The 12,366-nt window shown below is 36.1% G+C and overlaps 1 protein-coding gene across 1 annotated transcript in view; it reads left to right on the top strand.

Annotated features, from left to right (window-relative positions):
- Nucleotides 1-12,366, top strand: part of COL4A5 (collagen type IV alpha 5 chain) — a 348,876-nt gene that overhangs the window by 324,635 nt on the left and 11,875 nt on the right. The window contains exons 46-47 of the mRNA XM_084870434.1: nucleotides 2,053-2,151; nucleotides 3,687-3,899. Coding sequence (XP_084726560.1) covers nucleotides 2,053-2,151; nucleotides 3,687-3,899 — 312 coding nt within the window. The remainder of the gene's footprint in view (nucleotides 1-2,052; nucleotides 2,152-3,686; nucleotides 3,900-12,366) is intronic.

Genomic DNA, 12,366 nt, shown 5'->3' with positions numbered 1-12,366 from the left:
ATGGATTGGAAGAATTAGCATCATTAAAATTTCCATACTACCTCAAGCAATATATAAATTCAATGCAATCCCTATTAAAATGCCAAAGGCATACTTCACAGAACAAGAACAAATATTAAAACATTTATATGGAAGCATAAAAGACCCTGAATAGTTGTATCAATTTTGAGAAGAACAAATTTGGAGGGATCACAATACCAGACATCAAACTACACTATAGCGACATTATACTCAAAATAATCTGTATTGGCACAAGAACTGGCATATGGAACAGCATAATAGGACAGAGACCCCAGACATTGACCCACACCATTACGGTCAATATTTGTCAAAGGAGACAAGAACACACAATGAAGTAAAGACAGTCTCTTTGACAATGGTATTAGAAAAACTGGATAGACACGCAAAAATATGAAACTAGATAACCAACTTACACCATATACAAAAACAAACTCAAAATGGCTAAAGGACTTAAATGTAAAACAGGAAACCATAAAAATCTTAGAAGACTCCATAGGCAGCAAAATATCCAATATATCTCATAGCGATATCTTTACTGATACAGCAACTAGGGCAAAGGAAACCAAAGAGAAAAATAAATAAATGGAACTACATCAAAATAAAAAGCTTCTGAACAACAAAAGAACCATAAGCAAAACACAAAGGGTGCCCACTGTATGGGAGAACATATTTGGCAGTGATACATCTGATAAAGGGTTAATATCCAAAATACATAAGGAATTCATACAACTTAACCAAAAGAAGACAAACAATCCAATAAAAAATGGGCAACGGATCTAAATAGACTCTTCTGCAAAGCACGCATACCGAAGGCTAAGAGTCATATGAAAAAAAAAAATGCTCAACGTCACTGATCATTAGAGAGATACAAATTAAAATGACAATGAGGTATTATCTCACACCTGTCAGAATGGCTATCATCAATAAATCAATAAACAACAAGTGCTGGTGGATGTGGAGAAAAGGAAACACTAGTTTATTGCTGGTGGGAATGCAGATTGGTATAACCACTATGGAAAACAGTATGGAGTTTCCTCAAAAAATTAAAAATGGAACTTACTATTTGATGCAGTGATTCCACTTCTGGGAATATATCATAAAATCCCCAAAATACCAACCAGAAAGAATATATGCACCCCTGTGTTCATAGCAGCATTATTTACAATAGCTAGATTTGGAAACATCCCAAGTGCTTATCAGCAGATGAATGGATAAAAAAATGCTGTGGGACATTGACACAATGGAATACTATGCAGCTATAAAAAGAGGGATCTCTTACCTTTGAGACAGCATGGAAAATATTATGCTAAGTGATATAAGCCAAGCTGAGAAAGACAAATGCTACATTATCTCACTTACTTGTAGATAGGAATGCACTAAATGAATTAACCAACAAAGTAAGATCTGAAGCATGGAGGCATGGAACAGACTGACATACCTCAATGTGGGGGTGGAAGAATGAGGAGAGAGAAACCAAGGAACTAATATAGTTATATGCATACCCCATGGACATGGGCAATAGAATGGTGAAGACTTTGGGGTGGGTAGTGGCTAGGTGGAGGAAGGAAAGGGGGAGAAAATAAGAGATATCTATAATATACTGTCAAATATATAAATGTATTTTAAAAATATAAAACCAGATTATGAATTCAGTGACATCCAAAGACCTTAAGTCTCTTGGATCTGTCTAGACATTGAATTATTGTGTGTGTGTGTGTGTGTGTGTGTGTATATATATATATATATATATATATATATATATATATATATATATGATATTTTTATGATATTTTTATTGATTTCCACAGAGAGGAAGGGAGAGGGATAGAGAGCTAGAAATGTCGATGAGAAAGAAACATCGATCAGCTGGCTCTTGCACACCCCCTACTGGGTATGTGCCCGCAACCAATGTACATGCCCTTGACGGGAATCAAACCTGGGACCTTTCAGTCCGCAAACTGATGCTCTATCCACTGAGCCAAAGCAGTTTTAGCTGTACTTATATTTTGAAACCTTTCTTTTTTCCTGTAGGTCCAATTGGCCCTCCAGGAGATCCTGGGCGAAATGGACTCCCTGGCTTTGATGGTGCAGTAGGGCGCAAAGGAGATCCAGGTCTGCCAGGCCAACCAGGTGCGACAAGTAAATTGCTGCTGATGATACTATTCTTTACATCTTGGACACATGGCCTCCAATTGTAGCTGTGATAACCTCCTCCTGAGAGAGTGCAGTTAGCTGGTATATCCTTTGCTGGGGAACAGATACAAGTATATTTGCCAGTTTAAGAGAAACATAGAAAGATTGTTTTTATTTATTTAGACCACTGGAAAACCCAGCTCTTTCTCCACATGGTGATTAGTTGTTCTGATCATTTTCAATATGTGTCCTGTGACCATCTTGAAACTACTGTGAATCCTTCCACATTTGAAAATATCACAATAGAGTACAATTTCCATTATATAATTCGGTAAGTATAATTGCAAAGATTAAGTGATCTCCAGAGAGCTTTGAGAGTCATAGTGTCTTCTCATACTGAGGTGAAAAATTGATATGCATATTTTTGAGGTTACTCATTAATAGGTACTCCTCATAATATTGTATTATTATGTATATAATAATATTGTATAATTTTTACAATATTATGCCAAAAATAATAATCTCCATAATATAGTATAATTATGTATATAAATCTGTACTCAGCCTACTTCCAAAAATAATTTTATTCAATTTGCAAGAAAAATACACTAAAGATAACTAAAATAGGAAATAAAATATTATAAACTGAACATTTTTAATGTGTGTTAGCAACTCTAGATAACACAAATATAACTCTAAATATTATAAACATAAAAAATGTGTACTGGTAAAAAAAATATTGTGGCAATAAGGCAGAGTGATGAAACTTATGGCCTTCCTAGAACTTAACTCCTGCCATTTCATTAACTGTATACCTAGGGAAGAAATAAGTCAGTATCATCTTCATCACATGGACATTACTATTAAGTTTCCCCAAATGAAAATCTATGCACACAGTGGCCAAAGGCATCTATATAAAGATATTTTTCAAAGAACCTCAAATCAAGAGGCTAAATGGAGAAAGGGAACCAAAAGTAGATAGAAAATAGACATTTTTAAAAGCCTTCTTTAGAGTGTCCTGCCTATTCTCTGAAAAAGGTATACCTGAAAATAATTCCCCAGACATATTAAAAAAAAATGTTCTTAGCACTGAAGCTGGCAGACTGATGACAACAACATCCTTTCTTGTTGATGTACAAAACTGTAGGCTGAAATTTTGTCCTGGAGTTTGGACTCCTTTAGTACAGCAAGAGACTAGTTATCTTGCTGTACTAAATATACAGACTTCCCAACTGAGCATCACTACCTCCCATGTAATGTTACATTTGCCCAGTATTTATTTAGTGCCTCATATAATCAACCAGTTCCAGGAGAAATAGATAGATATAAATATAGACATATGCATATTTAAATCTCTTTGAGATCAGGGACCATATTTTGTCTCCCCCAAAAAGAGGTATTTTATAGTGCTTTTATAGAAACAATTAATATTGACTAAAATTAAACAAATGAGGTCATAATATTTTGTGATTAGACACAATAGTGGAACAGAACTTACTTAATCGTTTATACTGATGATTCCATGGAAATAGGTACCCGTGGTTTGGACGGTCCCCCTGGGCCAGATGGATTGCAAGGTCCCCCAGGTCCCCCTGGAACTTCCTCTATTGCCCATGGATTCCTCATCACACGTCACAGCCAGACAACAGAAGCACCACAGTGCCCACAGGGAACTGTCCGGATTTATGAAGGCTTTTCTCTCCTATATGTACAAGGAAATAAAAGAGCTCACGGTCAAGACTTGGGTGAGATAATTGGCATCTTATTTCTTACTATGTATTTTATTTTGTTTTTAAAATCCAGTTATGTTCTAGAGTAGCCTTGACCAAAATACATCTCTCTGTTCTTTTGGGACTTCCAAATTGAAGACCATGTCAAAGGCAGCTGAATATGGGTTTTACAATAAAAAACAATATTTAATTAATTTTAAACTCAAAGAATTAATTAACCTAGTGTGAGGTACAATTCTTGGCCTAAAGCAAGGCATTTTGGAAAGGGCCACATTTACTTTTTTAGCTTAGTAGTTAAGGAAATAGATTCTCTGTGTTCTTTACAAGTATATCAGCTACTTGAGTAGGTAGTGTTAATAACTGAGAGATAGTTTCTTTTTTGACACTGGTCTTCATCAAGTTGAAAGATAAATTCTGAAGAGAATATTGATTTTAGGTCAAAGAAAAAAATAATCATTGCTTAATCATCCTAGTTTATAGTTTCTAAAATAAATGCCTTATCTGCATAAAGTATTATCAGAGTACTTTAAAGCTATATAAAGCACCATATTGACATATAAATTCTACTTCATTTAATGTGTTCACATGCATCTTCTCTGTACTGGGGTGAATAATTGGTTGATGGGTGCAGCTGGACTGGATAATTCTCAAGACCTCTAACAATTCCCAAGATTTCTTTTTGCAGAATATAAACTTTAGATTTCAAGGTCCCATTTTTTGACCAGGGGCTGCCTATTTTAGGGAACACTATCCCTTTGCCTCTATAAAACATTTAAGAAGATATTTTGGATGCATAGTTTCTGGAGTTTCTGTGGTAATAGGCCTACTGGGGTCTCTTTACCTATATCATTCTGTGAAAATAGTTCTGTGGCAAGGGACCTCTGGGAATTTGCTCTGATTACTCTGCTCCCAGGGCATATGGCCACACATTCCAGGTAATTATGACCTACCAGAGTAAGCTCATCCACTTACATGGAAGACAATAGTCACAAGTCATTTTTTGAAGCATAATAAAGTAGGAATTTAACCAACAACTTACTTCTCCAACTTCTACTTCCATTTTTTCTTCTTCTTTTCATCTTTCATCTGCTACTTTTCCTTCCCTCTTTTGTTTTCTTTATGTAACATATTTTTCTAATTTTCGAATAAACAAATCTTTGATGTGAAAGTGCTCTTATATTTATATAATTCTCTATTTTCTTTTTCCCATAAAATAATTTTCCTTTTAATTCATTCTCTTTTCACTGCCAGAGTCTAACTTATATCCATAATCAATCTTTGAATCAAATCTTTAACCTATGAAGTCAATAAGAACCATTAGACGTGTTTGAACATTATGAAACTCAGAAATATTAGAGAAATACAAAAAAGAAATGGGACCTGCTAACCAGTATGTAATATAACCTATCAAAATACATGCATTTGGTCAAAGAAGGCTATCATAATACATATTCAATCTTGAAGGCTACAAACTGGCCTTGACTTGGAAGTGCCTCAGACATAGGAAGGCTCTTTTAGGACCCAATATCCCTAGGGTGATCCTGATTGCAGAGTCTCTGCTAGAGCTCACAGAATTATAAAATTGGAGTTATCTGGCTAAGCAAACAATAGAGGCAGTTATAGCTTTGATGTTAAAGAAATAATCAGTTGGTCAAATAAATGCATAGTCTCTGTTGGATTATTGAAAGGATACTTCCAAGGCAATGATTTTAAATTAGTGTGTGTGTGTATATATATATATCTTATTGATTTTTTACAGAGAGGAAGAAAGGGGAATAGTTAGAAACATTGATGAGAGAATCATTGATCAGCTGCCTCTTGCACACCCCCTACTGGGGATGTGCCCACAACCAAGGTGCATGCCCTTGAATGGAATCAAACCTGGGACCTTTCAGTCTGCAGGCCGATGCTCTATCCACTGAGCCAAACCAGTTTTTATTTTTTTTTAATCCATCTTTATTGTTCATATTATTACAAAGGTTCCTCATTTCTTCCCCCTTCCACCAGGTTCCCAGCCCACCCTCTGCCCCCTCCCCACCCCCCATTGTCCTCATCCATAGGTGCACAGTTTATGTTCAGTCTCTTCTTCCCTCCCTTTCCCCAAGAACAGTCAGTCCACTCCCCTCCCATATAGCAGACTCTACTACAATGAACCGCTATTATTGTTCATCAGGTTTTTCAATCTCCTTTTTGTTGTTGTTGTTGTTGTTAATTAATAAAATTTTACACTTCTAAGAATAAATTTTAATATCTAATAATTTTAAACCTTGTTTTTTTTTCTGCCCTGGGAATTGAGAGCAAACTTGTTTACATGTAAACTTGCCCTTAGGCTATCAAAAGGTGTAGCCATTCAAGTGTAAATGGACACATTGTTTAAACATAGCTGCTGGTTGGAACCAGTTTTGGCTAGTTTATAGTTTAAAAGCACTTTTTAAATCAAATTGGATCTTCACAAGTATGATTAAGAGAGATATAAGGCAAGTTTTTTTTTTTTCTCTTTATACACAAAACTAGTGGCCCAATGCATGGATTCATGCACATAGAAGAAATATTTTAATATCGCTATTCACCATTTCTCTATAATAGAAGTGTCAGAGATGAAATCAAATTAGTAACATGTATATGAAAATAATATATAAATTTATTAATAAATAAGCAATAACAACTAAGACATGATATAAAACAATGAAAACATGATATAAAAACAATATTGATAAAAAACAGTGACTGATAAATTGATTAAACTTATCCTAATATCTCCCTGTATACCACATTAAGAGTGAAAACACTTTCAGAGTGCTTGACTAATTTCCATTGTGATGAAGTATTTACAACTTTAACATCACATGCTCTTAGAACTTGAGAGAAAGCAACATATAACTGACTATGTCTGAAAATGGGTTCAGGTAGGAATATTCCTATTCTGTCTAGAGTTTGTCCTTGTGATTTATAAATAGTCATTGCAAATGCTGGCATCATGGGAAACTGTTTTCAAATTAATTTAAATGAGAAGCCAATGTCAGGAAGAAATCAATTCTTGAAATCAGAACAACCTCTCCTTCCTCTTAATACTTAAGCTTTGGTTACGTTAGGTCGCAATCATGCGATAATAAATCTAGTACCCTTACAAAGGCTCCTTTTACTATTAAGATTTCTCAGTAGCATGATGCTTGCATCCACTTTCAATTTTAATTTATGACAGGGCATTCCTGAAGGAGTAATACTATTAAGAAATTTGATGGGAAAATTTTCTTTTTTGGTATCATCCATTGAATTGATAAAATCATCATTCAAATAGGTGTGAAAATCTCCATCGAGTATATCCCAAAATTTCTTCAGATTGAAATGCATGTGTGATTGGCATCAGTGAGAGCTTACTATGTAATGTGCATATGCAAGTCATCGTTTATTTTTAAATTTTCAGTGCATGCCATATGTACTGGTTGGTCAGTCTGTCAGTCACTTAGCCTATATATACATACACCAGTGGCCCAGTGCATGAAATTCATGCATGGGGGGTGTCCTTCAGCCCAGCCTGAACCCTCTTCAATCTGGGAACCCTCAGCAATCATACATTCCTCTCACAATCTGGGACCACTGGCTTCTAACTGCTCATCTGCCTGCCTGCCTGATTGCCCCTAACCAATCTGCATGCCTGCCTGCTCCCCCCCAACTGCTCCCCTGCTGGTCTGCTTTCCCCTTACTTCTCCCCTGCTGGCCTGAACACACCCAATTGCCCCCCTCCACTGGCCTGCTCACCCCCAACTGCCCCCCCCCTGCTGGCCTGCTCACCCCCAACTCTCCCCCAACCCCCCCACTGCTGGCCTGCTCACCCCTAACTGCCTCTATCTTGACCCTGCCACCATGGCTTTGTCCTGAAGAATGTCCGGAGGGTCTCCTGGTCTAATTAACATATTACCATTTTATTAGTATAGGTGGCTAAGAGGTTAAATGACTTACTCAAAGCTACACACTTGGAAACAGATGGAGATAAGAACTTGAACACAATATCTACCAATTCTGAATCCATTCATGTTTTAATCATTCCAATTTGTCGTTCACTTTTACATGATTTTAAGTCAGTCACCTCTCTCTGAGCCAGATTTTTTTTCTGAAAAATTGGAAATTCAGACTAAATCAATGATTTTCAACCTGAGGAACCTTTAAAAAAATTCCTAGGTCCAATCCAAATTTATTGTAAAACAATTCCCAATGATTCTGATAATCTATGAGGTTTAAAAATTATTGGTGTTTTATCAGTCATCTTTAGTTTGAAATAAGCATATTCTTTTGGATATATGAAGAATAACCAAGGCATAATTTTAAAGGAATTCATTTTCAAATCCTCCACTTCCATGTTTTTGTCTCCTAAAGTTGAACTGTCTGTGTATGTTCTTTGGATATGCACTATTCCCTTTCACTATCACCCATTTCCCACTATATGAAAAAAAAAAAAAATCATACTATGACATGTTGCCTTGAAATGTAAAAGCTTCTGGGAGACAAATTCAAAGGGACAATTCAAAATAATAAGTTAACCTGTTAACTGGGGAGTTCCCTTTTTAATTACACAACATACAACGGGCGCATACTCTTTCACTAGGACGTGTCAGTACGTCACGCCCAGTGGACGTAATTTTATATTATTATTTTTTTATTTATACTTAATTAAAATAAATGAAATATATATTTTTTCACTTATTTATATATAAAGCACAAAGGAAAATACAAAATTACAAACAAATAGAAAAGAATACCCACAAAAAAATGGAAACATCGAATTAAAAAATTATAAATTTTATAAACAATTATAAAGATTACAAAAAATATATATTTTTATTTCTATACACAATAAAAAATACAAAAAGTTAACAATTACAGAACAAACAAAAGCACACAAATAAAATAGAAATATTGAGTTTAAAACATTGAAATATAGATGTAAAAATTCAAAACTCAACTTCCGTGTGATATATTTTAAAACAATTATTGATACATAGTGCTACCTTACAATCCGAACACCAGTATGTAGATTCTTTCCTAATACCTTTTTTGTAGCAAATGCGGAATTTCCTGGATTTAGTTTTCCCTATATCGCTTTTCATTTGTTCTGGAAAATGCCTTTCAATTAAGCATGATGGTTTAGATGTAGAGCTGCTTGTTAATGTCTTTGGGTGGGTTTTCACTATGTTGTTATCTACCAATTTCTCTACACACTCTATCAAAAACTGTAATTGATCCAAATGACCTTTATCTTTTTTGTATATAATAGATGCATTGAAGCAGCACATATCAATTAATCATAGAAAATTTTTTTATAATTTTTTTTTTACCCTATTACAGGCAGCCGTGTAGGCCACCATAACTCCATCTCCCAAATCTACGCCACCCATATTCTTGTTATAATCCAGGACAACATTCGGTTTTTCTTGCCTTCTTCCTCTCTTTTCAATCATTGTCTTTTCGTCATTATGAATAGAACTGAGCATCAATGTCTTTTTTATCCTTCCATTTTTAAACCATAAGTTTGTCTTTGATTCTTACATATGTTCATTTTTCTGTAATTTTTTTATTTTTATTTCACTGAGGATTCCGACTCTGTTTATCCTCATTGTTCCAACAATGTCTGTATTGTTTTGACACAAGAGTTCAGCCAAATGAATTGATGTATAGAAATTATCTAAGTAAATCCTATACCCTTTATTCAGTAAGTCATGTGTTAACTCCAAAACAATTCTTGTTGATTGTTTTTCTTGTGGGTAGTTCGAACCATAATTTGTGTCCTTGCCTGTGTATAAAATTATATTTTGTACATATCCAGATTGGCTTTCACTCAAAATAAACAACTTCATTCCAAATCTAGCTCTTTTTGTAGATATATATTGTTTCCAAGATAAATTCCCTTTCCATAATAAAAGAGATTCATCTACGCATATTTCTCATTCACATACATAAAAACTTTTAAACTTTTCTGACAAATTATTGATGATTGGATCAATTTTATATGTTTTTCTATTATATAAAGGTTGGAGATATAAAAAATATAAGTAAATTATATATAATACGAAAATAGGTAGGTAAGTGTAAGTACATACCCGTCACTGCTCACCCAGAACACGTCCACCACTCTCAATAGTGAAATTATACTGATTCCCTCCGTGTCTTAAATTCATGTTGAGGCATGTATGGATGACTAATACCTTTGTTGTTCGGAAATATAGTCCCGCCCGTTTCAGGGCGCAACATATATTTCAAGGACGTATTCATATGTCCTACCCATACCCGATATTGTTTACGTTTGACATATTTCTACGTCCTGCTCGGTTAACAGGTTAAAGGCTCTATTAACTGAGGTTTTATTATTCACTTCTAATTGATCTCATTAAGAAATGCATTTTTGCCCTGGTGAGTGTTGCTCAATCATTTCAATGGTTGGAGTGTCAGTCCATGCAAGGAAAGGTCCCTGGTTCAATTCCTGGTCCTGGGTTGCAGGATCAATCCCCAGCCCCAGTTGGGGAATGTGCAGGAGGCAACCAGTCAGTATGTCTCTTTTACATTAATCTCTCTCTCTCTCTCTCTCTCTCCCTCTCTCTCTCTCTCTCTCCCCCTTCACTTCCATGCTCTCTAAAAATCAATGGGGAAAAATATCCTCAGGTGAGGATTAACAACAAAAAGAAATGATTTTTCAATAAGAGTTATATTTAGTAACTATTAAAACTTATGTATATTTTTATCTCTTATGAATTAACAGTAACTGTAATGATGAAAATTAAAAATAAAATATTTGACATGTAAAGTCTTATTGTTGCAGAAAGTTGACTGCCATGTGACCCAGCAATCCCACATTTAGGAATATATCTTAAGAATCCAGAAATACCAGTCAAAAAGAATATATGCACCCCTATGTTCATAGCAGCATTATTTACAAATAGAAGCCTGGTGCATGAAATTCATGCACGGGGGAGGGGGTGTCCCTCAGCCCAGCCTGCACCCTCTCCAATCTGGGACTCTTCAAGGGATGTCTGACTGCCTGCTAAAGCCCAATCCTGGTTGGATCAGGCCTAAATGGGCAATCAGACTTCCCTCTCACAATCCAGGACTGATGGCTCCCAACTGCTTGCCTGCCTTTCTGATTGCCCCTAACTGTTTCTGCCTGCCAGCCTGATCACCCCCTAACCATTCCCCTGCCAGCCTGTTTGACACTAACTGCCCTCCCCTTCAGGCCTGGTCACTCCTAACTGCCCTCTCCTGCAGGCCTGGTTCCCCCCAACTGCCCTCCCCTGCTGGCCATATTGTGGTGGCCATCTTGTGTTCACATGGGGGCAGCCATCTTTGACTACATGGGGCAGCCATCTTGTGTGTTTGAGTGATGGTCAATTTGTAAATTACTCTTTTATTAGATAAGATAGAGGCCTGTTGCTCGGGTGGGGGCCGGCTGGTTTTCCCTGAATGGTGTCCCAGATCAGGGTGGGGGTTCCCTTAGGGTGTGGGGTGGCTGGGGTGAGGGGCCTGTGGTGGTTTGCAGGCTGGCCATGCCCCCTGGCGACCCAAGTGGAGGCCCTGGGATCTGGGATTTATTTATCTTCTATAATTGAAACTTTGTAGCCTTGAGCAGAGCCAAGCCTGCCTCTCGTAGCCATTTTTGTTGGAATTTATTTATCTTTTATAATTGAAATTTTGTAGCCTTAAGTGGAGGCCAAGGTAGGCCAAGGCTGCAGGATCTTGGCTTCCTCCATCTCCAGGGGCAACTCAATTCTCCTGCTCTTTGTGGCCACAGCCATCTTGGTTGGGTTAATTTGCATACTCACTCCTAATTGGCTGGAGGGCATGGCTTGTGGGTGTAGTAGAGGTATGGTAAATTTGCATATTACTCTTTTATTATGAAGATAGCTAAGATTTGGAAACAGCCCAAGTGCTCATCAGGAAATGATTGGATAAAAAAGCTGTGGTACATTTATACAATGGAATACTATGCAGCTCTAAAAAAAGAATGATCTCTTACCTTTGAGACAGCATGGACGGACCTGGAGATTATTTTTCTAAGTACAATAAGCCAGTCAGAGAAAGACAAATATCACTTGATCTCACTTATTTGTGGAATCTAATGAATAAAATAAATTGATCAACAAAATAGATCCAGAAGCATGGAGACATGGAACAGATTGACATACTTCAGAGGACAGGGAGAGATTAACTAAAGAATTTATAGACTTATATGAATAGCTCATGGACACAAACAATAGTGTGTTGAAGGCCTGGGGTGGTATAGGGGTGGACAAAAAGTTGGAAAAGGGGTTCATCTGTAATGCTGTAAATAATAAAAATATATATTTATAAAAATATTTTTAAGTTATGTAATTTTTTTCAGATGATTATGATAAGGTGATCAATAAAAGACTTTCAAAAATATGCAAATTTTTTACTTTCAAAAGTAAAAAATATATTAGGATAAAACTGTGTGAGAGGTATAATGGAAGTATAA

The sequence above is a fragment of the Pipistrellus hanaki genome (assembly GCF_964339955.1).
Source record: "Pipistrellus hanaki genome assembly, chromosome: X".
Lineage (NCBI taxonomy): Eukaryota > Metazoa > Chordata > Mammalia > Chiroptera > Vespertilionidae > Pipistrellus > Pipistrellus hanaki.
This window is presented reverse-complemented; position numbering and strand designations above follow the sequence as displayed.